At 38.8% G+C, this 26,770-nt stretch overlaps 1 protein-coding gene across 1 annotated transcript in view; it reads right to left on the reverse strand.

The window, feature by feature from the left end:
* Positions 1–26,770, reverse strand: part of TCTN3 (tectonic family member 3) — a 27,513-nt gene continuing 743 nt past the window's right edge. The window contains 12 exon segments of the mRNA XM_023740232.1: positions 1–727; positions 9,032–9,169; positions 14,175–14,328; positions 14,667–14,761; positions 16,375–16,482; positions 17,378–17,503; positions 18,452–18,557; positions 20,058–20,095; positions 20,539–20,654; positions 20,743–20,851; positions 21,093–21,220; positions 26,502–26,620. Coding sequence (XP_023596000.1) covers positions 491–727; positions 9,032–9,169; positions 14,175–14,328; positions 14,667–14,761; positions 16,375–16,482; positions 17,378–17,503; positions 18,452–18,557; positions 20,058–20,095; positions 20,539–20,654; positions 20,743–20,851; positions 21,093–21,220; positions 26,502–26,620 — 1,474 coding nt within the window. The 3' untranslated portion in view covers positions 1–490.

Below are 26,770 nucleotides of genomic sequence, written 5' to 3' on the forward strand. Positions count from 1 at the left end.
TGGGTAAAGGGTATGGCCCAGGGCGTGGCGAAGAGCCAGACAAAATACATAGCCAACAGTTTTCAGTTCTGAATAGTCAGCTTCTCTCAGGTCCAGAGGGCAGCTATTCCGGAGCTCACCCTGCCTGGCAGCATGAACATGTTCCTTTTTGTGCAGGGCCCGAGTGTGCCTGTGAGCAGATGGATGAAGACATGCCAAACCTTTAGTCAGGTACAACACAACTGGAAGGGCTGGAGGAAGGGCTCTTTGTCTTCCCTGGTTGAGAAGATGCACTGCTGCTGGCCTGAAGAGCCCTAAGCAGAGACCCATAAAGAATAAAGTACTTTTACTGCTTTTCTAAATACCTCCTACAAAGATTCCTTCCTTTAGATCTTCTATTTTCTTAAATGCTCGCCTCAGCTAACGAGCAGGTGAGAATCTGTTTAGCCATGATAAGTAGGCTACCTCAGAGCTTCCCATGGGGAGAATTGAAGTGAGTTTTCTCCTTTCTTCACTTAGTGTCTAGGCTGAGAACCCCAAGTAGTAAGAGACACAGTATAAGGATGGGAAAGACTGAGCCTTTTTGAGAGTCTACTCCTCTGCTGAATGCCACTTTGAAGGGAAAGAAGAAGTCGAATGGCAATTTCCAGTCCATTCTGGGCTGGCCCCTCGGAGGCTCTGGCTTCTGAGTAATGTCCACAAAGGTCACAAGAGTTGTCAAAGATACTTCTGTGCGTAGCTGGGAATCCTGAGGCGGAAAAAGGTCAATGACAGGTCAGAGCTTGGTACCCATTCATGTAGCCCTCCACCCTGGCTCTCATTATTACTATTTCTCTGAAGAAAGACTGAAAAACAAATTGCTCTAAGCAAGATATACCTTTTTATCATATTGGTCCTATGTAGGTCTATTTGATGAGAGACAGGGAAAGGAATTTCTTAGCAACAGTCCATGAGAACTGAGAACAGTTACACCTACCTAAAGACTGACTAGCTTTCTCCAGTTGGAGAGGTACCTGATATCAGAGATGCCAGATGATAAAACTGCTGCTGTTATGTGCTTAGCATTTCTACCTTACCAGGTCCCAGAAGGCTCCAGGCTCTGGAACAGTACACATTTCAGTGCAAACAGAAGTAGTAAGGGCAGTTCTATTCTTTCTTAAATTGCAGACAGAAATATGAAACTAACCAAAGAAAATGGAGAGGAGTTTATTACTTACCAATTTTGGACTTTACTTGGACTTTAACTTACAAGGCAAAAATATTTGATTTTGCGCTTTACCTTAATACTTTTGGACTTTAACTTACAGGACTATTTACTCCTAGGTCTTAACATTTTCCCCAGGAACTTCATAATGGGGAAAGGACTTACATTCAATTTTTGGAGCAAATCTTTGTAGTTTACATTATTGAAGCATGTTAATATTTCATTTAATCTCATTGCAAAATACTTGATGAGCTATACTGGTCAGGGTGGCTAGTCATACTTTGGGATGGGAAATAAAATAGGGGATGGATTTTTAGCTTTGGGTTCAGTGTTGCCCAGGAGTTGATTTAATTATTGTGTTATTCTAAATTCAGAGCTTTTGGGGAGAAGGCAGATTCTAAACTGCCCACCAGCAGTCCAAAGAAGAAACTCAAGGAAGGTGCGGTTGGAATTAGGGTAGTGGCCTTATGATGGAAGAATATAGTATTGCATTATGAAACCCATTGTTGCACACCCAAGCCACATCCTTCAACCTAGCATTTATGAGTAATAAAGCTAACATTTTTATCTCTGCCTGACTCCTTTTAGTTGGTTTCAAACTCAGGTGGGGAAAAGAGGAGTGTCATTAGCCCCCTCAAACTCCCCAAATCAGAATTTCTGGAGACTTGAGGTCAGCCATATCTAGAACTGATCTCTAAGGTAGCTATGAGTCCAAGAAGGCAATCTTTGGGCCCATGTCTGCTCAAGTATATATTTTTAAGCCTATGCTGGAGTTTCAGTGCCTGGGAAACTCCAAATGACAAAAGTTCTTTGAACAGAGTTGTTCTTTCAAACTCACCTAGGATATGTGCTTATCAAGAGCTACTACTAGACTTCAGGTCTTCTCCCTGTGGATCTCAAAAATCACTCTAATCCAACAACAGATACAAAAACTCCATCTTCACTAAAATGCAGAGACATCAGAATATGTGAAAACAGAAACCAAATGGAAGCGTTTCCAGCGGGAAAGATCAAATCTAAAAGCTTTCAGAGACTAGAAGCAAGTAGATCTACACTGTCGAACCCTGGAGAGACTCAGTAATAGGAGACAATAGGGAGGCAAGGATGAGGTGGGGGCAGAAAACTGGTACTGAATGATAAACACCACCCCCAATGCAACCAGACAACTACCCTTCCTTCACCTCAACAAGAAACTGGATAATTTAAACCAGAGGAATTCTGGACTTAGGGACATCAGGCATAGCAAAGGGCAGAGTGAAGTATGAACTAAAAAGAGGTGGACTAATCTGTATAATGAAATTCCTTCCTTCATCAAGCTCCAAAATATTAGCAGATGGTCTTATGTGCATACCCTTTAGTCAGGAATCTGGAGGATCCCTTGCTAGAGGAAATTAACAGTCCCAGCAAAAAAAGACAGAGATACTCACATTTGGCAGTTCCACAACCCCAAAAGCAACTGTACCCAAGTGCCTGACAGTGAAGGCCATCAATCAGTAAGTCCTACCCATGATCACAGAGCTTTCAGCCAGCTCAATAGCTTACTCTTAAATTTGGATAGACAGCTAGAGATTGTCAGACATGTAAGGAAAGCATCTCACGATAAAGAGAGAAATGGAACCAAATGAAGAGAATAAAGAAACTCAGAGGAAAAAGGAGACAGTGAAAGGTGAAGAAAAGTTAATATCTTCAAACATTTATAGGAAAAGGATACTAGGAAAAGAAACATTCAGAGAATAAGAAAGAGCTCTTAGATATTAAAAATATGATAGTCAAAACAAATTCAGTAACAGGTTAGAAGGCTGAGAAACTCTTCTAGAAAGAACAAAAAGATAAAGAGATGGCCAATAGGAGAGAAAAAAAAAATTAGAGGATCAATCTAATAGTGCCCCTATAACAGATTAATAGGAGTTACAAAAGGGAGAACAGAGAATATAGTGGGGAGGAAACTATCAAACATATAATAATAATAGAAACTTCTCATAACTGAGTTTTCAGAGTAAAGAAGCCCACTAATTATCCACTATAATGAATGAAAAAAAGAACCATCCAAGGCACAATATTATGGAAACTTCACACCACTAGGAATAAAAAGAAGATCTTAGAATGGCTTCTGAACAACAGTAATGGAAACTAGAAGACAATGAAAGAACGCCTTCAAAATTGTGAGTGAAAACCATTTTCAACCTAGAATTTTACATCTAGTCAAACTATCAATCAAGCATGATGACGATTATGATGATTGAAAAAAGTTATCCTGAGAAATGTGAAAAAAGAAAAAAAAAAGTAGTTTCCATGCACCTTTTTTTCAAGAGGTTACTAGAAGTCGAGCTCCATCAAAACAAGAGATAATCTTCCCCCCGCAAAAAGTAGTAGTGTCCAGTGAATATAACGCAAGAAAGAAGAGGAGCTCCCAAGATGACAGCAAAGGACATTCTATGACAATAACTGGGCAGCAACCAGTCTATATTACATCAGGTTATAGAGGTTTCCATGAAGAAAATACCAGAAAATAGTAGAACTGATAGACTATATGGCAAGTTTGACTTGGAAAACTGCATTGAGAGAAATTTTACAGAGCTGTTGGTGGGTGCGGGAGGTCTTAACCATAAGCTCAAAGAAAGCTAAAGAAAGTAAAGATGATGTAATTTTTAATTTCAGAAAATATAAAAGATTTTACAAAAAAGGCACTACAGGTGGTTTCCGACTTATGATGTATTCGAGTTACAACAAACTGCACTTACAACTGTCCTATTTTTTTGGTACATCGTATTGTTAGTAATATGTATGTATGTATTAAAATATATCTTTAAGTTTATATGTAATGTTTCCAACCTCCAAAGGCAAATAAGGATTGAATTTATAAAGACAGTGATAATAAAAGGCGATAATAATGAAAACTAAAAGAACTTACGATGAGTCACTGGAACTGAACCCTGTCATAAGTTGGAGACTACCGGTACTTGGCTCAGCATGATAGTTATCTAACCATAATAATGAAACAATGAATATTGATTTAATGAAATATTTTGATATAACTACATTGGGAAGGTGGTAGGAGGGGTGTTAGGTTGTTTTTAGGTGCTGTCGAGTCAGCTCAGATTCATAGCGACCCTAGGTACAACAGAACGAAACACTGCCTGGTCCTGTGCCATCCTCACAATTGTTGCTATGTTTGAGCCCATTGTTGAAGCCACTGTGTCAATCCATCTCATTGAGGGTCTTCTGTTTTGCTGACCTCCTGCTTTCCCAAGCATGATGTCCTTCTCCAGGGACTGGTCCCTCCTGAGAACATGTCCAAAGTAAGTGAGATGAAGTCTCATCATCCTCACTTCTGAGGAGCATTCTGGCTGTGCTTCTTCCAAGACAGATTTGTTTATTCTTCTGGAAGTGGAAGGTATATTTGATATTCTTTGCCAACAGCATTATTCAAAGGCATCAATTCTTCTTTGGTCTTCCTTATTCACTGTCCAACTTTCACATGCATATGAGGTGACTGAAAATACCATGGCTTGCGTCAGGGGCACCTTAGTTCTCAAAGTGACATCTTTGGTTTTTTAACACTTTAAAGAGGTTTTTTGCAGCAGATTTGCCAACTGCAATCAATATGTCGTTTGATTTCTTAACTGCTGCTTCCATGGCTGTTGATTGTGGATCCAAGTAAAACGAAATTCTTCATAACGTTAGTATTTTCTCTGTTTATCATGATGTTGCTTACTGGTCCAGTTGAGAAGATTTTTGTTTTCTTTATGTTGAGGTGCAATCCATACTGAAGGCTGTGGTCTTTGATCTTCATCACAAAGGGCCTCAAGTCCTCTTCACTTTCAGCAAGCCAGGTTGTGTCATCTGCATATCAAAGGTTGTTAATGAGTCTTCCTCCAATGCCTCATTCTTCTTCATATAGTCTAACTTTTTGGATTATGCGCTCAGCATACAGAGTGAATAAGTATGGTGAAAGGATACAACCCTAACACACACCTGTCTTGACTTTAAATCACGAAGTATCCCCTTGTTCTGTTCGAACAACTGCCTCTTGGTCTATGTACATGTTCCTCATGAGCACAGTTAAATGTTCTGGAATTCCCATTCTTCCCAATGTTACCCATAATTTGTCATGATCCACATAGTTGAATGCTTTTGCATAGTCAATAAAACACAGGTAAAGATCTTTCTGGTATTCTCTGCTTTCAGCCAGGATCCTTCTGACATCGGCAATGATCTCCTTTGTTCCACGTCCTCTTCTGAATCTGGCTTGAATTTCTGGCAGTTCCCTGTCGATGTACTGCTGCAATCATTTTTGAATCATCTTCAGCAAAATTTTACATGTGTTTGGTATTAGTGATACTGTTCATTAATTTTGCACCCCTTTGGATCACCCTTCTTTGGAATGGGCCTGTATATGTATCTCTTTCAGTCAGTTGGCCAGGTAGCTGTCTTCCAAATTTTTTGGCATAGACGAGTAAGCACTTTCAGCGTAGCATCCATTTGTTGAAACATCTCAGTTGGCATTCAGTCAATTCCTGGAGTCTTGTTTTTCACCAATGCCTTCAGTGCAGCTTGGACTTCTTCCTTCAGTACCATTGGTTCTTGATCATATGCTACCTCCTGAAATGGCTGAACACTGACCAATTCTGTTTGGTGTAGTGACTCTGTGTATTTCTTCCACTTTCTTTTGAATCTTCCAGCTCTGATCAACATTTTGCCCATAGAATCTTTCAATACTGCAACTGAAGGCTTGAATTTTTTCTTCAGTTCTTTCAGCTTGAGAAATGCTGACTGTATTCTTCCCTTTTGGTTTTCTAACTCCAGGTCTTTGCACATTTCATTATAACAGTTTACTTTGTCTTCTTAAGCCACCCTTTTAAATTTTCTGTTCAGCTCTTTTACTTCGTTATTTCTTCCATTCACTTTAGCTACTGTACATTCAAGAGCAAGTTTCAGTGGGGTAGGAGGGGTAAGGAGAGAATAATAGAACTTAAGTCATCAACCAAAATAGCAAGTCAATAGATAATCTCTAAAACTGATGATTCAAGAGATAACTAAGTACACATATATTGTTTAGAAATAGAATACCAGAAGAAACAGGTAATTTCTGGAGAGTAGGGTGGCAGTGGCTTTATTTTTTGTTAACCTCCCCCTTTTCTGGCATTTTTTTGACTTTTAAAAATACGTATTAATATATTACTTGAATTATACAATTTTTTTTTTTTTAAAGTGCTACTACTATTCATCCTTTGATTGAGCTTTCTACCTCAGCTAGCTACTACCAATTGCTTGTTCTCACCTACAAGGCCTAAACTAACTCCCCCAAGACTGGGTCCCACCCCACAAGAATAGTCATTAACTAGGGCAAGATACTGTTTCACTGACCAATGTTACTACTACTGAAATGTATTATTTCCTTGTCCTTTCAGGTTCCATAGACTACCTGGCCTTGGATTGCTTGTCTTTTCCTATAAACTGTCTTTGTGCCTATTCTCCCACCTGGCCATCTGTCAGACTGCCAATCTGGTACTCTGGCATCTTGCCTGCACTGACTGCTGACATTTGCTGCTACCTCCTGGTCCTTGTTTCCAGACAAATGTATCTGCTGTTTGGCTGCTTGGGAATATGCTAGACTGTCACTGTTTCTGGCTTATCGCACTGACTAGTGACCACAAAGCCAGCCTCAAATCTGCGGATCCTTGGATGCTCCTCGATAGCCTCATAGAGAAGTTCTAGTTATGCCTATAAAGTTATGTATAGGCAAAATCAGAGAATTTACTGTTTAGCATGTGCAACAAGAAGAGCATAAAAAGGAAGAAAGAGAAAACACACTCAAAGTCTGGTCATCTCATTCTTTTATCAAGACAGACAAAAGGTACATCTCTAAGTCTGCACATTTCTTTTTGTATGGATCCAGTTCTGTTATGCACGGTTGATTATTTCTACTTTAAGCTCTAATATTTTGTTTACTTCAGAAATTACCACCGACAATTCTGTTTTAACACTTCGTAAAGTTTGGGAGATTCTCAAGTTAGTGCATAAAGTGAAAAATTTTGTATAGTCAAAATTATGTTTGCAAATCCCTTAAATATGACCCTTGTAAAGTAACATTGATTTGTATATTCCAAACCACCTCTCAATAAGTTCAACACAGTTAATCTTTATTTCATTATCGGAATAGGTACTGTTTCTTTGATTATGCACAAATGAAGTACAGTCAAAATTCTCTTAACTGGCATCCACTTAGGCTAGTTAGATGTGAATGATTATAAGGCGTGGTTTTGTAAAGGGAGCAAACTAACATTAAAAACTAACCTCTGCTAAATAGTAGAAAAATATATCAGTTAAATTTCTAGACAAGAAAGAGGCACTGGGTAGCTTCAATGCCTAGAAGAACCAGAGATTTGAGAAAATAAAAAGAATAGTCTTCAGGGTATCTTCCCAAACAACACAGGAACTCATAAGCAAAAAATAAAAATATAGTTTGAAAAGTTTAGAAAACTATAACAATGGATTCAGTACAGGATCTGTAACAGATTAACTGATTCTTAGAGAAATTAAAAAAAAAAAAACAAAAACAAAAAAAACCAAACCCGCTGTCATCGAGTTGATTCCGACTCATAGCAAACCTATAGGACACAGTAGAACTGCCCCAGAGGGTGTCCAAGGAGTGGCTAGTGGATTTGAACTGCCAACCTTTTGGTTAGCAGCTGAGCTCTTAACCACTATGCAACCAGGGCTCTGATAGTTCTATTTTATTCACTAAACCAACAGGGAGAGAATGGAATGTTCTCATTAACAGAGTTTCTGGTAATTTGAGTGTTAACCCCATTTACAGGCACAGAAGAACTGCTGTGAAGAAGAACTAAAGTTATTTTACTTCTGACCTAAACATGGGCTCAAGTTTGTTTCTTTTCTGGGATGTAAATGCAATGACTATCGGATAAGAATTTCAATCAGTTTAACATTTTAATTTTCATTAAAAGTTAATAAACTGACATATTGGTTTATATATGAACCAATTCTGTAGGACCTAATTATTTCTAAGTACAATGAAAATACTAAATTTCTCAACTTACAAAGCTAAGAATTAGGTTCTAAAGCCAAGGCAGATGCTAAAGCTGTCCTAAGGCACATCATAAACAATAGGTATGTATTTACTACAGATAAAAATTATTTATATTTATGGAGCTCATACGATCAAGAATTGGTGACTAGAAACTAGCCACAGCAGTAACTTTAACAGCAATTAACAGGCTCAGAGACTCTGATAAGTGTATGCCTGTGATGTTTAACACACATTTATAGAAAATGTTTTCTATGGTTGAAGTCTATCAGTATAGAAATGGCTGCAAAATTTATTTAAAAGAAATTAGCCTCTACTATACTCTGGTGTAAGGAACCCTGATAGCGCAGTGATAGCACTTGGTTGCTGACTGAACGGTTGGCGGTTCGAACCCACCAGTTGCTCCTCAGGAGAAAGATGTGGCAGTCTGCTTCCATAAAGATTATAGTCTTGGAAACCCTATACGGCAGTTATACTTTGTCCTATAAGGGTTGCTATGAGTCAGAATTGACTTGACAGCAATAGGTTATAGTCTAGGGTTAGGAGATTAAAACAAACAAACAAAAAAAACCCGGGATAAAAATTGTACAGATTGTGTTTACCATGACAACATGCTAATTTCAGTAACCAGGCAGGGAGGATAGAGTTGAAAGTTAATTGTGTAAGCTTCACTCTAAACATGCATTGGTTGATAGTATAAACTGGCTCTCAGAAGTTAAAAAATTATCTGGGTATCAAATGGCTTATCAGACAATCAAGGCCTTGCAAGGCTTAGTAGGCCACTATGAACCATGACTTACCTGTACAGACTGGCATTGGTACAGGAATCGGGCTCCTGACACATGAGCCTGTGGGTTGGACTGGAGGCCTATATATGCCCACAATACCTGGATCTCCAAGGAAACTGGTATGAAACAGCAGGACGTACAATTCACAGCCTGTAAAAGGGTAAAGAAGCATCTGCTTGAATTGCCTGATTGTTGCCTTAGTCAGTCAGCATGTATCAAGTAGTCATCACTTCCTAAACATTATACAATAAGGAAAAGGCAATGGACAACAACCATGCTTAGAGACAGAACACAAAAGTTTATAGCCATAGATTCTATTATTGTCCTGGATCACAAAAAATTATTATCTAAAGTGGAAATCACTAATACACAGAGTAATAAAATGTGAGCACATGCAAAATGATTTATAGGAAGCTTTCAGTGAGTGGTGCATAGTGAGTGCCATGGAACACAGGAAGAAGAAACAGCAACTGCTGGTTTGGGAGTGCTTCATGGAACCACAATGAGGAACGTGTGACTGGAAGGGAATTAAAAAGAAATTCAGGTAGAGGGATGGCATATAAAAAGGTACATGATGCCATAGAGGCATATTCAGTGATTAATTTAAATAATAGTTACTGAATGTCTACCATATGCTAGGCATGTGCAAAGCCCTGACCTTGAGCAGACTTCTTGGCTAATGCAAAGGATTTGGACACCGGAGAAGTGAAAGGTTAAAGAAGAACACACTTTAGGCTTAGATTATGAAGTCCAACCAAGTAGTCTGTTTTGAAGAGAAACACAGTATACTCTGGGATGATTAATTGCAAAATGTAGGAAGGATTGATGGGGAAGATAGTGGACGTGAGGACATCAATCAGGAGGTTACTATAACTTAGCAGATGCAAACAATCCTCAAATATGCCTTGTGCTTTTCTGACTTCATACTTTTTATAGTAAGGTTCAGAACAGGCAATAACGTGTTAACTAGGAATAGGGGAAGACTTAGAAAACTGATAGTGAGGGAAAATTTTACATTTGTATATAGAGCCTAAGGAAGAAAAAAGGAACCAAAGATGATGCCAAAGGTCAAAGCTTGCATAACTGAATGGACTAGGGTACCTTTAGCAGAAATAAGGAAATCTGGAAAAAGGACTAATATGGAGATAATGGGTTTATTTTAGATATGCTAATTTTATGATGATGATGGGATACTAGAGTGAGAATTCTAATAGCTAAGTGAACATGGGAAGCTGGAAATTCAGTATCGAGCTCAGGGGCTGAAATATAAATTTGGAAGTCAGATGCATAAAGAATATATTTGAAACACTTCTGGAGTTGAGGAAATATCTTTACTTAATTCCATTTCACATGGAGAAGGCTTCAGGAAGTCAATCAGGAAATCAGGGAGAAAGAATGTTTGACAGACAAAGATTGGGGTGGCGGGGTAACAAATATAAACCCTAGGGAATGAGAGTTCAAATTAGAAAATATGATGTAAGGAAGCAGTAGAAAAGTTCTACTTAAATTGAATGAAAGAAATAGATAAATAAGAGGAACTGAAAAAAATTAGGTGAACTGTTAAAGATGATACTGAAACTGTGAGAGGGCTGCTGCTTACTATGGAGTGTGAGACGGCCACAGAAGAGGAGATGAAAGCTGTCGTGGAAAAACATGACTTTGGTAGCAGCATTTATGACAGACTATAGGTTAAAAAATCTGAAGGTAGAAGTGTCAGAGCAAATAGTTTAAGGCAAAGGCAGCAGGGTTAATTTGACAGAGAACGAGAGAGAGATTTCAAAGAAAAACATATTCATTTGCAGAAAATACAGAAAACACAAAAGAAAAAAGATTGCCCACAGTTTCAACACCAAGAGACAAGCACTATTTATAGTTTGGTATGTATATATAATTTTATACACATTCATTGAATTGAAATTCTACTATGTCCTATTTTTTTTGACTGAGACATAATTCACATACCATAAAATTATACTATGCCCAAATATTTACTTTTGTGATATAATTCACATACCATAAAATTCGCCCTTTCGAGTATACAGTTCAATGATTTTTAGTATATTTACAAAGTTGTGCAACCAGCACCGCCATCAAATTCCAGAACATCTTCATCACCCCAAAAAGAAACCTCATATCCATTAGCAGTCATGCCACTGCCCCCCCTTCTCCCTAGCCCCTTATTGCTGTTGTTAAGTACTGTCGAGTTGGTTTTGACTCATAGCAACTCCATGTGATAGAGTAAAACCGCCACACAGGTTTCCTAGGCTGTAATCTTTATTGAAGCAGATTGCCAGGACTTTCTCTCGTGGAGCCACTGGGTGGGTTCGAACCATGAACCTTTTAATCAGCAGCCAAGTGCTTAACCGTTGTGCCACCAGGGACACTTCTGCCCCGGCTCTATGGATTTGCCTATTCTGAACATTTCATATAAATGTAGTCATACAATATGTGATCTTTTGTGTATGGCTTCTTTCACTTAGCATACTGTTTTCATCCATGTTGTACAATGTATCAGTACTTTATTCCTTTTTATGGCTGAATAATATTCCAGGTATGGATATACCACATTTTGATTATCCATTCATCAGTTGATGGACATTTAGATTGTTTCCCCTTACTATGAGTAATGCTGGTATGAACATTTGTTTACAAGTTTTTATGTGGCCATATGTTTTCTTTTCTCTTGGGTATATGCCTAAGAGTGGAACTGCTGAGTCATATGGTAATTCTGTTTACTTTTTGAGGAACTACTACTTTCCAAAGTGACTACACCATTTTTATATTCCCACCAGAAATGTATGAGAGTTCTAACTTCTATCTTTTTAATTATAGTCCTCCTAGTGAGGGTGAAGTAGTATCTCAATGTAGTTTTTCATTTTTCTAATGACTAGTGATATTGAGTATCTTTTCATGTACTTATTCCAAATGTTTTTAAACATTTTTTCCCTTATTCTACATTATGGACATTTTTCCATGTCATCAAATATTTTTCAAAAATGTGCTTTAAAAATAGCAGGTTGAAGAATAATAAAGAGTAGTTCTATTATAATCTCAGTCCTTCCCACTAATCATTCCCCTTCCTGTACATTGCCACATACCACCCCACACTACCCTCCCTCAAGTATGGCTAAATTTGTGGTTTAAAAGAACTCAATTTGACTCAAGATGCCCAAATGCTGAATTGAGTACATATATTTATCTATTCCTCCAAATCCTCTTAAAATCCCCTATTATTAGTGCTGAGACAAGAAGAGGGGCACTTTAAAAAAAAAAAAATCTCTAAAGGGAATAGCCTTTCAAAGTTTGAACCAAAATCCAGAAGAAAAAAATTGCTAAATTTTACAACATAAAAATCAATTTATGCATGGCAAAAAACACCATAAGCAAAGTCAAAAGACAAATGACAAACAAATATTTGCAACTCATACCACAAAATGAGCTAATTTCTCAGATACATAAAGAGCTCCTACAAGTTGTAAGACCAATAATTCAATAAAAATGGGCAAAGGACATAAATACAGAAATGATAAGAAAGAAAATGCAAATTGCTCAACCATATGTCAAGAAACTCAACCTTGCTCACAGTTAGAGAAAAACAGACTAAACCTCCTTTTCACCTAACAGATAGGCAAAGATTAAAAAGTTTGATTAACAGTGTTTGTGAGGGTATGGGGTAATAAGCAGTCTCAGATGGATGGTGGGATTGTAAATTGGGACAATCTGTATGGAGGATAAATTAGCAATATTTATTAAAATTTTAAATGCATACACCCTTTGATCCAACAATTCCACTTTTATGAATTTATCTTATCAGTTTATTCTTACATGTATGAAATAGCACCTGAACAAGGTTATAAAATGCATATTGTAATAGGAAAAGACTGAAAACAACCTCAGTGTCTACCTAAAACTGATTAAATAAATTATGGTACTGCCAAAAGAACAAACAAATCAGTCTTCAAAGAAATACAACCAGAATGTTCCTTAGAAATAAGATGGCAAGACTTCAACTTGCTTACTTTGGATCATCATCAGGAAAGACCAATTACTAGAAAAGGACATCAAGTTTGGTAACGTAGCAGGCCAATGAAAATGAGGGAAACCCTCAATGGGAGGGATTGACTCAGTAGCCTTAACAGTGGACTCAAACATACCAAAAATTATGAAGATGGTGCAGGAGTGGACAACATTTCGTTCTATTATATGTAAGGTTGTCATGAGTTGGAGCTGGCTCAACAGCAACTGACAATTGTAACAAGTAAAATGGAATACTATACAACTATAAAAAAAAGAATGAGGATGCTTATTATTATTATGTACCAATATGGAGCAAACTAAGTTCAATTGAAAAAAGCAAGGTGCAGAGCAGTGCTTATAATATTCTATCATTTGGCTGAAAAAAAAAAAATAAGAGTATTTACTTGTGTAAGCATGCAATATTTCTGGAAGGAAAGAAACTAGTAAGTAACTTTGGTTGTCTCTGTGGAAAGGAATCGATGCCTGGGAGATTTTTAATTTGTACTCTATGGATTGTTAAACAAGTGTATGTATTACTTATCCAGAAAAACAAACATAACTTAAAATTTTAAATTAAAAGAAATAAAAATAACGATTTGGCTGACTGAAGTTAGGAGGTCGTGGATAGGCAAGAGAGGAAGCAGGCAAGATAGGAGAGCTAATTTCCTCATTTTACTTAGAACAGAGTCAAGAGATACAGCTGCTGTGGACCAGTGGTAAACTAAAAACAAACAGTTAAATGTGGCTACTTCTGGGGCTGGGAATGTGTGAGGTTTTTACTTTTCATTCAGTGCCATCCCATACAGTTTGAATTTTTAAACTTGCAAATGTATTATTTTTATAACAACAGAAAGACCATGATTTCAATCTCACACACAAAAAGAAGTATGTGCTGCTGAATATTCAAGAACATAAGAGAATGTTTGAAATATAGGGGTGATTTTGAATCACAGAGCAATCTCTAGACTTTCTACCTTCAAATTTTATAAACCTAAGCTGAAATGGGCATGATTTTTTATATTCTTCTTTCTATAACAATCACACCATCAGTGAAAAGAGGGTTGGTTTTAATGTTACTATCCATAACTTACAAAGGGTTAAAATGAGTTTTGGTTAGAAAGCGTGTTTCTCTCCTTACCAAAACATTGCAATTCCTGCTGAGGATCCTGGTCCACTGTCCTTTCTGTGCTGGGTCAGCGTTACCAAAAATGGCGACATGTTCTGGTCTGGGCCTTCCATGAAGAATCTGATAAATCTCCTGCTGCAAGTGGCTACAGTCTGCCTTCCTCAACCTGTAATTAAACACCATGAAGCCTGGAGTCCAATGCTAATACCATGGAAGTGTGTATCAACTATTAAATAGTCCAATAATTGGCATTTCAGAAAGTAAATTTAGCATCATCACTATAACATAACCATATTAGTACATTAATCCAAACATTAGAAATAAATAATATTAAAAAATATATTAGAGAAAACAATCCTAGAGGTATAAAAGGACTGTTTTCAGAAAACTCCTGGCAATATTAAAATTACATTTTCTGAACCACCATTTAAAATGTAAAATATCCACATATTCCCTACAGGGAGAGACAAAATTCTAAGAAATGATACAGAAGCAAAGGATTACCTGAGCTTGCATCCAGAGATTGCATTCACTCCAAACTGTACTCTATGTCTCTTAGCAGAGCAGGTTCCATCACCCTGACTCTGCAAGAGGGTCATCTGAGATGAAAGTCAAGGAGATCATCACAAAAAAAAGTAGGTAGGATTGGAAAATGTATGCTCTCGTTCTCTTAAAACCATTTATTTTTTATTAACATCATAATAGCCTTTAAGTCACCAATTTGTTTTTCCCTCAGTATTGAAAAACCAGGAGACAATTATTGTTTTTCCACATGCAAGCATGTAAATATCTCATTAACAAACAAAAATCAATCACAATCCTTACTGTGAAATGGGACAAGGAGGAAGAGTAGTAAAACCCATTGTGTTGCATTGATTCCGACTCAGTGACCCTACAGGACAGAGTAGAACTGCCCCATAGGGTTTCCAAGGCTGTAATCTTTACAGAAGCAGACCATCACATCTTTCTCCTGCGGAGTGGCTGGTGAGTTTGAACTGCCGACCTTTTGGTTACCAGCCAAACACTTAAACTGCGCCACCAGGGCTCCTTGTAGTAGTAGTAGTAGAACCTATCTAACTTCAGGGGCAATAATGGCCAGGAACAGCACAAAGCCAATTCCTATGAGGGAGAGGTCAAATATATCCGATCTCCACATTCTCCAAGCTGCTGGACCACTCTATCTCTGACACCAGCCACCCTCCCCTGAGCACTCTTCCCTCCCCTATTTGGATTTGGCAATTCGCTGCAACATCTCACAGAACTCATGAAATACACTTACAGTTAAGTGGTTTATTAAGGAACAGAGTATAACTCGGGATCAGGATCAACAGGCTACAACTCCAGATCAGGGATCAGGATCAGGAAGCATGTAGGCAAAGTACCCCTTCACTACAGGACAACTCTCTCAGCTACTCTGCCCACTGAGGACAGGGCCCCTGTCAGCTCTCTTGCGGATAGGCTCTTCTTGGCCCTGCTGTCTATTACGGCTAGTTATGCCATTGGGGCCTCTCGCTGTCTTCAGTGTTACAGCCCTTGACCGTGTTACAGCTCTTTTAGGAGGTTCCTTGCCTCCTCTCTCTGCTTCTTCTTTCTTCCTTCTGCTTCTTCTTGCTTCTTTCTGTCTCTAAAACCTCTGTGAGGTTGGTTACTTATATACACAACTCCTTGTCAATTTCAAGGCATGGAGGGCCATGAACTGACTAATCCCCTTTTGGTAGGCCACAGACACTTCATTTGCATAGTAGGCTACAACTCAGCTCATTTGCGTAGTATATTGACCAATCCCTGCAAAGTGCATACCAATCACGGGGCAGGCTATAGCCCAGGACCAGACAAAATGATTCAAACCAAGTTGTTTACAGCTTGCCCAGGCAATGTTAGTCAACCTGGCAAAAGTAACAGACCCTCTAGGGTAGAAAACTAGGGCAAAGGTAACTCCTCAGGGCTTAGGGGAAAAACCTCTTAAGCTGTTTTTCCAAAGAAACAAGGCAAAAGGCCATATAAAGGAACTCATTTCACCACACTTAACTTCACCCACTCTAACAAGCTTTAAAGCCACTGGTGGCATCAGCATGTCTGAAGATAATACATTAATAGTTTGCTGAAGACAACGCTGAATTCCTAAAATATGGGGAACCTCAGGAATTGGAACATCCAAAAGATTTGCAGCTGCAGCTTTTCTCATTAGGTTGCAACAGACCAAAAAGGATACCGAGTGACTTACATCACCAGTTAAAGCCAAGAGTGGCTTCCCAACAATATAGCCAGGATTCCCACTTCTAGGACTCAGAAGGGAAGCAGCTGTGTTTTGCTCAAGAGACTGCAGGAAGAACAAATAAAATTCTATTATTGAGAAAAGCATGCTTTCCCACCTCCTACTACTTGGCTTTGTACCCTTCCTTAAGGCAATGTAACAAGTTGCCACATTGAATTATCTGGCTTCCCTCTGCAGTGTAGCATTTTGCAGAAATTTCTATACAGTTTTTTTTTTAAACTCATTAAAATAAATTGAGTGATTTTAATATTGAAATTCACTATATGCTATTTCTACCAAGGATTACAACCAAGGATTTATCAAGGATCCCTCAACTCTGTTTCTAAAAAATTACCATCAATTTAGGGATATGTTTAACCTGGCTGAAAGCAGAAGAATTTAAATGTAATTGAGTTGTAGGTGTGCTCTAAAATATATACATGTATTCACACAGATGCCTTGAAAATGAATTCTGAGACACTTAGGAACTTGGTTGATCACCAGAGGGTAGAGCTGAGAAGAAACTGTACTCTGTTGCGTTCAAAAAGAGGAAAGAAGTCGAAGAAAGCCAAAAGTGGTGATCAAGATTGGAGACTTAGATCACGTGGGTAATGAATAAAATGCTAAATATCCAGAAATATGAGAAAAGCTAGTTAAAGAATTTCTGTAGAATGTTGCTTACTTTATGATTCAAAATTACTATTTAAAAAAGAGTTTTGAGATTGAAGTCCTACTTTGCTTGGGGCCAGAAAGAAAATCAGAGAAAATGTTAATGAATAAACATTGTTGAATCCCTATCACTTACAGCTTAATAATGAAATACTGAATGCTGAGGCTTCCATTGACAGATTGGACTAGGCCATCATATTCTATTCTCTTTTGTATGTGTTTCAGAAGCAGGGGAACTATTTCTAACCCAGTATTTTCCCCTCCCAATCCTCTCTAAGAGAAGGGCCCTAACCCTGAAGCGAATGATGAAGTGTTGCTGTAAGGAAGCATCTGGCTCGATAATCAGGTTGGTTTGTTCAAAACTGACAGAGACTCTCTGGATTCCAAAAGTCCCATTCGTCTCTATCTCATACATCACCTAAAATGCAAAAAAAGAATCAATTAATAAAAAAAATTTAGTGGACCAATGCCACAAAACAATTTTTGTATAAATTGTTGAATGAGAAACTAATTTGTGCTGCAAACTTTCACCTAAAACACAATTTAAAAAAAGAGTACAAATAAAAAAAGTATTTAGTGGACTGATTATGTACAGGACAGAGGATTTTCTGTCTGTAAGGATTTTTATTATAACTGAGTGAGGGAGACTAAAAAAAGTAATCTTAAAAATGTCAAACACAAATACAATGAAAAGATAAAGATCACTTCATGTTACATCTGGACATAAGAACAAAGACTGGATAGAGCTCTTTGAAAGGGTTCAAGGAAGAGGTGAGTTTATGGTAAGAAAGAGAAGAAAAATAAGTTTTGACTGTGGGTAGAAGAGGGCAAGCAGAAGCAGAGGTAGAGGTGAGCATGGAATGGAAACCTGTTTTATCTGGCTCTAGCAATGTCTAGGGTAGAGTAAAGATAGCTAGGGATAGAAATCACAAGCAACTGAAGGTAATCTTAAATTTCTGAAGTACAATCTTTAAAATACTTTAACTTAATTCTCTAGGTTGTATGGATTAGAAGAAAGAGAATGGAGGATCAGTCTTTTCAGATTTTCAGATGATACTGTGTCAACAGAACAAAATGTAGACAATTAGTAAGAAACAGAGACTGCATGTGAGAAAAGGAACAGAATTCAGAAATAATTTTAATGTTCTGAGCTTCAAGTATCGGAGTATGGTGGCAATGGAAAAGATTAAAACATGGTAGGGAGGAAGCAGATGGGCTCAATTCTTGACATGTAAATTTCAGATAATACATGAAAACTCATGTGGGGTTGGTCGAGTACTTAATGGAAGACAGGGCACCTCTGGTAATGCACAGCAACATACCGTCAGTCTAGTGTCAAGTCCTATACCAAGGTCAGCATCCATACCTGGGAAACAACATTCTGACAAGTGTTTCCAGCCAACAGAGGAGAACTAGCCTGTGAGACAAGTGTTACAGGCACCTGGAAAGAACAAGGAAAAGATACAAATCAACTAAAATCGAAAGCAGCATTTTCTCTTCCACCTACGTATCATGCTGAAATGAGTTTTTTTTCCTTCTTGACCTTCCCAATTCTCTATCCTTCCATTACCAGCATATAACTTAAATTCAAAAGTCATTCTAGATCAGAACTTCTCAAAATATATTCCTCAGAACATTGATCCTATTAGATACAAAATAAGGATTCCATGGTTAAATAAATTTTAGAAATACTGTATTCTGCACTCCCCTATTAGATATTAACAACATTTTCTAGCATGTTAAAGACTCCAAGACTAGAAATCAGTTGCTGTTGAGTCGATTCTGAATCGAATCGAGGAGCCCCTATGTGTGTCAGAGTGGAACTGTGCTCCACAGGTTTTCAATGACTAAGTTTTTGCTCTTTTTAAGTACACATATTGTTTTATGACATTGGTTAACAACCCCATGACATGTCAACACTCTCCCTTCTCGACCTTGGGTTTCCTACTACCAGCTTTCCTGTCCCCTCCTGCCTTCTAGTCCTTCCCTCTAGGCTGGTGTGCCCCTTTTGTCTCGTTTTGTTTTATGGGCCTGTCTAATCTTTGGCTGAAGGGTGAATCTCAGGAGTGACTTCATTACTGAGCTAAAAGGGTGCCTGGGGGCCAGACTCTTGAGGCTTCTCCAGTCTGTCAGGCCAGTAAGTCTGGTTTTTTCTTAGAATTTTGTTCCATGTTTTTCTCCAGCTCTGTCCGGGATCCTCTATTGTGATCCCTGTCAGAGCAGTCAGTGGTGGTAGCCGGGCACCATCTAGTTGTACTGGACTCAGTCTGGCAGAGGCCATGGTAGTTGTGGTTCATTAGTCCTTTGGACTAATCCTTCTCTTGTATCTTTAGTTTTCTTCATTCTCCCTTGCCCTCAAAGGAGTGAGATCACTGGAGTATCTTAGAAGGCCACTCACAGGCTTTTAAGACCCCAGACGCTACTCACCAAAGTAGAATGCAGAACATTTTCTTTATAAACTGTGTTATGCCAGTTGAGCTAGATGTTCTATGAGACCATGGTCCCCACAGCCCTCAGCCCAGTAATTCAGTCCCTCAGGGAGTTTGGATGTGTCTACGGAGCTTCCATGACCTTGCCTTGTACAAGTTGTGCTGGCTTCCCCAGCATCAGTGACTACTTTTTGGAAGTAGATCACCAGCCTTTCTTCTAAGGTTTCTCTGGGTGGACTTGAACCTCCAAACTTTTTCGGTTAGCAGCCAAGAGTGTTAACCATTTACACCACCCAGGGACTCCAATAAGTCTACTTTACAGTGTTTAGCTTTATTTAATCCAGTGTTTTCCAAACTTATTTAATATGGAATCTTTGTTTCATATGACACTTACTAGTTGTATAGAACACACTTGGGAAAACAATGGTCTAAATCTATAGGTAACTGATACATCACACACAAATTTTCTTTCATCATAACAGTCTAGAGGGAAATTGCCTCAGATGCAAACAGGAAATATATTTTCTTGATAAACAGCATCACACCTTCATATTGTGCAGGTCAGTCATACCTCTTGGAACCTAAAAAAAGAAACATGAGTGTGCATATATATCATATAAAATCACCAGGAGCTTGTGGTTTCATATTACTAGCAATAAGCTTCGGGTAGTGGTGGGAGAATCAACATACTAGATTTTTCTTCAACCTGACTTTTTCCTTACACCAGAATGCCAGGCAGTGAAGCTGGTGGGGAAGTTGGATGGACTGAGAAGACCACTCACCTACTAAACAGTGAAAGCAATAAGTTTTGGTGAAAGAGAGATGTCACTCTTTTCCAAGCCAATCCCATTAGCCAGGAGGGTGATAATCTATTATCCTGCCTATATATCCCTAATTCTTTATCTTTCTCCAGACAGTAGGGTTGCCAGTGCTCTTTCCACAACCCACCAACAGTGGGAACATGAAGATGTTGATTTCATATTTACATTGATGACAGAGAAGAGAGAGAAAAGGAGACACCCACCTTCAAGACTGTGAAGTTATAGTAAGAGGCAGCATCTAGGGCTGGATCCAAGATACAGCTACTTGCCAGGTTCTTAAAGAAACGAGTGCAAGTGGTACTTTTACTCTCTAGAAAACCTTAGAACACAAAGAATTAAGGGAATGGTTAATGAGAAAGCCTATTTTAAACTGAAGAAAAAGGCTGATACTTCTGCCCTGGACTCACCTGCAGGATTGCTTTCAGCACAGAGTCCTCCAGCTCCAACTCCTGCAGGCTGTCTCAGCAGGCTTACTACAGACCACTCAGAGAAGTAAGTCAGAATGGGGTCCCCAGCCTGAACACAGTATAAGAGAAACTTATTTGCAGTGAGAGTAGACTGAACCACACCAGAAAAGAGAAAGATGAAGCAAAGGTAACTCAATAACCTGTTAATGTGGATAACACTACACTTCAAAAGAGCCGACAATGGTTTACCTAGGTGCAGGGAGGCACCTCACAGATACTTGGTCAATTGTCTTCTATGAGGGGAAAACCAAAACAGAACAAAACAATCCCATTCCCTTCCACAGGCTTACCCTGTAAAAAAGTGGTGGCGACTGGGTTTGGAAGGTTGAAATAAAATGATTGCCACCAAACTCTGCAGCCAGGGCCTGAAAGTTGGTTGTATCAACTTTTTGGAGCTTCTGGAAATAGTTTAATTCTGCTAAAATGTTTTTAAAAAGAAAAAAGGTTTAGAGAAAAGAAAGCTATTTGAAAATCTGCAATACCAAATAACTAATTTTTAAAAATATTTTTAATTAAGCATAATATACATAAAGTGTGCAAAGACACTAATCTTAAGTGTGAAACTTCAAGAATTTTTACCAATTTATATACTTGTATTACCACCACCCAGAAGGTTCCCAATCAACACTCCGTCTCCAGAGGTAAACACGATTCTATCACCTCCTAACTTACTTGCAATGTGTTAGCTGAAATATTGTTTTAGTATTAAGATCTAAGATAAGAATAGTCAACAAATGCCAGTCAGTTCCAAATCTCTGACGGCAGGAATGTGTATAATTAGCAATTTGTGATGGAAATAAAAACCAAAACCAAATCCATTGCCGCTATGAGTCAATTCTGACTCGTAGAGACCCTACAGGACAGGGTAGAACTGACCCACAGGGTTTCCAAGGAGCGGCTGGTGGATTCAAACTGCCAATCTCTTGGTTAGCAGCCGTAGCTCACTGTAGCTGTTAACCACTGCACCACCAGGGCTCCGTGATGAAAACAGGAGTCTCACTAATGCTCACATTTGTTCCATACCGGATGAGCTGCTGATGTAACAAAACAGTACTGTTTCCATAGGAACATGGCAAAGTTGGAGACGGTATTTGATCTACCCTCCCAAATCTTCCCATTTCCTTTAAACATAATCTTATGGACTGCCCTTCAACAACATATGTTGAAATCCTGACCCTTGTACCTGTGAATGTGACCCTGTTTGGAAATAAGGATTTTCTCTTTTTATGTTAATAAGGTCATACCAGAGTAGGGAAGATCTTAAACCTAATCCCTTCTGAGTGGTGTCTTGTAAATAGGGAAAACAGACACAGAGACATACACATGGGGAAGAGACCATGTGAAGAACTCTCTACAAGCCAAGGAATGCCAAGGAACATCCTGGGCTATTGACAAGGAGAGACCTTCCCCTAGAACCGATGCCCTGATTTGGACTTCTAGCCACCAAAATTGAGAAAATAAATTTCTGTTCTTTAAAGTCACCCATTTGTGGTATTTTTGTTATGGCAGCACTAGGTAAATAAAAACAAACCAAACCCACGGCCGTCAAGTTGATTCCAACTCATAGTGACCCTACAGGACAGAGTAGAACTGTCCCATAGGGTTTCCAAGGCTGTGAATCTTTACAGAAGCAGACTGCCACATCTTTCTCCCACAGAATGGCTGGTGGGTTTGAACTGCTGACTTTTTGGTTAGCAGCTTTAACCACTGCATCACCAGGGCTCCTAGTACTAGGTAACTAAGATATCTAATAATAATGTTTTAATCTCTCAAGTATGTGGGTTTTCGATGTTTTATTCCTTTCATGTTATTAATTCTTAAATTCAAGATTTCAGACACCCAAAAGAGGTATTTTCTTGAACAGTTCTGTAATTCCGATTATAGCAATGTATAAATCTATCTAAGCTCCTGCAGTCATCTCCTTACGTAACTTCAGGACTGAAAGAGAAATATATAAGAAAGGCTCTAGCACTGTCCCCTGCACAGAGGGTCTCCACTGATAGAACCACTCTGTCTGCTTTACCATTCCAAGTCTTCTGCTAACTTGAAAAAGGAACATAGTAGAAACATGCCCCATGCTAGGTTCTTTTCATTCTTCACATAATGAAGGTCATTTGGACAGAGTAAAAAAGTATCAATGTGTCACTGAAAGCTAATCAAGATTTCACATGAAATTAGCTTGACCGTTGTCCTCTAAGACCACCAAGTCTTACTTATTTGACTTTCAGCTTTCTGATAGAGCATGAAATGAGCACAACCCTTAATTCTGGGACCTTCCAAACTACTCACTATCACCTAGATCCTTGCTACTCAAAGTGGAATGCGGAGGCTAGCAGCCCCAGCATTACCTGGGAACTTGTCAGAAATGCAGAATCTCAGGCCACTTCCCAGAGCTACTGAGTCAGAATCTACATGTTAACAAGATCTCCAGGTGATCTACATGCATATTAGAGCTTGAAAAACACTGCTCTGGAACAAATGATGCTGATGCTGGGCCACTTCCCACCTCTGATCCGAACTGTTTAACATTCTTCCAAACTTACAGCCCTGAAGTTAAGCTAAAAAAGACAACAGGCTGAGATGGCAAATATCTATTTGGCTATTTTTTTATGGCTTAAAAGAATCAGAGAAAAAAAAAAAACTAAAGTGAGGAAAAAATAAATAAGAGAAAGTTAACATTTTGCCTTCTGCTTCAGTTCAGGGATACTGGTGGTAGCAGCAGTAGCAGGAATAGTGAAGATAAGGAGTACAAGCTAAGGAGAATAAGCGTTTTGGCCCCAAGTTCTTACTATCATACGTATTACGACTAACGGAGCTCAAACGTATTTAGACTTAACCCATACCCCTGCCATCAAGTCAATTCCGACTGATGGTGACCCTATAGGACAGAGTAGAACTGCCCCGTAGGGTTTCCAAGGCTGTAAATTTTTATGGAAGCAGACTGCCACATCTTTCTTTCTCCCGCAGAGTGGCTGATGAGTTCAAACTGCCCACCTTTTGGTTAGCAGCTGAGCTCATCTGGCCCAAACCCATTATTTTTAGAGTAAGAAACTTGATCCTGAGAGGTAAGTGATTTGCTAAAGGCCACAGAGCCAGCTGGCAGAGCCAGGAGTATGTCCTAAAGCTACCAATTTCTGGCCAAGGGCTTTTGGTCTTCCTTCATGATGTACAGACCTTGTCTAAGAATGTCCTTTACTGATGATGATTATCAAGTTAAATATGACGCACTGTGGGCAAAGATATGACCTATCTTTTCTAGGTGCTTACAACTGATCTGGGAAGACACTGATAACAATACAAGGTATGCTATAAGGTCCAAGGAAATGGCTCAAACAATAAATGCCTTAGAACTTCTGTGAAGATGTGCTCACTTCTAACTGAGGTGATCAAGAGAAGCCTCATGGAAGAGGTAGTGATTTTGAAATGCAAAGAGAAAGAGGAACACTGAAGTGAAGGAGAAAAGCAAATGCAAACTTGGGGAGAATGCAAGGCATATCTTGAAGACAATTAGATGAGTCTCTCCAAAGCAGAGGGTCATGTAATATGTGAAAAATCTAGAAAGGTAAGTTGGATCAAATATGACAGCATCTCGATTGGCAGGCTGAAAAAGCTGGATGTTATTCTGTATGGGGTGGGGAATCATTGGCAGTTTCCGAATAAGGCAGCAATGTAATGTAATGTAATGTTATGGAAAGATTAATCTACCAGTGATTCTCTATGGCTCTGACTGTATATGTGTGTATGTGTGTACATGTGAGGAAGGTAGATAAATAATCAGAATCAAAGGGAAGTGTTTGCCTTTTTTATATACTAAACATGAGTCCACTCCCCAGCCTCATTCAGTGAAATCTATTGGTTTAATGATCCACTATTAGTTTCAAAAAAAACCCCATTGCCGTTGAGTTGATTCTGACTCATAGCGATCCTATAGGACAGGACAGAGCAGAACTGCCCATAGGGTTTCCAAGGAGCACCTGGTGGATTCGAACTGCCAGTCTTTTGGTTAGCAGCTGTAGCTCTTAGCCACTACGCCACCAGGGTTGGAAGTAGCCATATTTCTCAGGTGATGGTGGGACAAAAAAAGTCTAGAACCACTGGTCCAGAAGCAGTATGCAGGATGGTGGTAGAGGCAGGAGGGGAAGATTAAAAATAGGGAGCACCGCTGGATGCTACTGAAATAGCCCTGGAACATGATCACAAAGCTGGAACTAGAAGCCAATGGGAGGTTTGGAGAGGAAAGGGCGGCTTTATTTTAAAACAAAGCATTCACCTTGTTCTCTTTACCCTTTCACAACCTGAATGGCCACAGGGTTCTAATAATGCTCCTAAGAGCAAATTCCAAAATCCAAAAATAGGCTGTTTTCTGAAACAAACATAGTTTTGCAATTTCTTTCCTAACAGACAGGGTGAGTTGACTCTCAGAGTGTAAAGCATATTTAAATCTATTTTGTGTGAGAACATTATTTTGCTTTTTAGACGTTAAAAATAGCATCCAATGTATCTTAGTTTCTTATCTTTGGAAATGTTAGTCTTTACTGACAAATTTTTAATTCCATTTTAAAAACCTAATAATAATCACCCTTTTATTATACTCTACAGTCATGGAGCACTTTTACATCCAGGGACAGTGTTATGGATTGAATTATGTCCCCCCAAAAACATGTGTTATCAGTTTGGCTGGGCCATGATTCCTGGTATTGTGTGATTTTCCTATATGTTGTAAATCCCGCCTCTATGATGTTAATGAGGGAGGATGAGTGGCAGTTGTGTTAGTGAGGCAGGACTCAATCTACAAGATTGGATTGCGTCTTGAGGCAATCTCTTTTGAGACATAAAAGAGACAAGACAGCAGAGAGACAGGGGGACCTCATACCACTAAGAAAGCAGTGCCAGGAGCACAGTGCATCCTTTGGACCTGGGGTCCCTGTGCGGAGAAGCTCCTAGTCCGGGGGAAGATTGATGAGAAGGCCAACAGAGAGAGAAAGCCTTCGCCTAGAGCTGATGCCCTGAATTTGGACTTTCAGCCTACTTTACTGTGAGGAAATAAACTTCTCTTTGTTAAAGCCATCCACTTTTGGTATTTCTGTTATAGCAGCACTAGATGACTAAGACACTAATTCATATTATTTTTCATTTTATAGTTGAAGAAATAAACCTGGAAATGCTGAGGGATTTTACCAAGGCAGTGTAGCTGGTAAGTAAACGGCAGGGCCGAGATTCCAGTTTAATGCTCTTTCCCCTACACTCTTGCCTCGAGAAATAAAAACAAGGCTGGCTTGGAGTCATTTGTCAAAGACATTCATTCAAGTATTATTTGGTGCCCACCAAATGACGATTCAGTGGGTACCCACATGGAGATTATAGTCAAGTGGAGGATGTAGTCTATCTGTGATTATCTGAGCTAAGAGAAGTGACAGAAATATTGAAATTAAAGTTCTTTATGAGCTTCTGATCCACAGTCAACAGAGAATAAGAAATTGCAAATGTTCACTAGTGAGAGAGAAAAACAAAACCAAAGAGAATCAAGGGTAAGAATAAAACTTTAAAAGATAGAAAAAAGAAAGGAAAAATCAGGCCAAGAATAAAACTTTAAAAGAAAAAACGTTTAAAAGAATCAGGCCAGAGACAAAGCCAATTCTCAATAAATAATAAGCAATAAAGTTTCTACGGTACTTAGCGGTCAACATGTTTTTACTTACAGTTGTTCACATGGACACAAAACTGCCTAATTCCATTTGAATCCATGAAAACTCTTGTAGGAAACGGAGAATTACTCCTGAAGATAAGGGAGTTATCCACACACACCCAGCTTGAAGACCTGTGAGGAAACAGGACAGAGAATTAGATACATCTGGAAGCAGAGGGTTAGGTCCAGAGAACAGTGCCCATTGGATATAAGCCATATGCCAAAGAGGATTCCTTGGGTGGCCGCAAAGTAACACAAACGTCCTAGGAGTGGGGAGGTGGG

The sequence above is a fragment of the Trichechus manatus genome, unplaced genomic scaffold, assembly GCF_000243295.1.
Source record: "Trichechus manatus latirostris isolate Lorelei unplaced genomic scaffold, TriManLat1.0 scaffold00007, whole genome shotgun sequence".
Classification (NCBI taxonomy): Eukaryota; Metazoa; Chordata; class Mammalia; order Sirenia; family Trichechidae; genus Trichechus; species Trichechus manatus.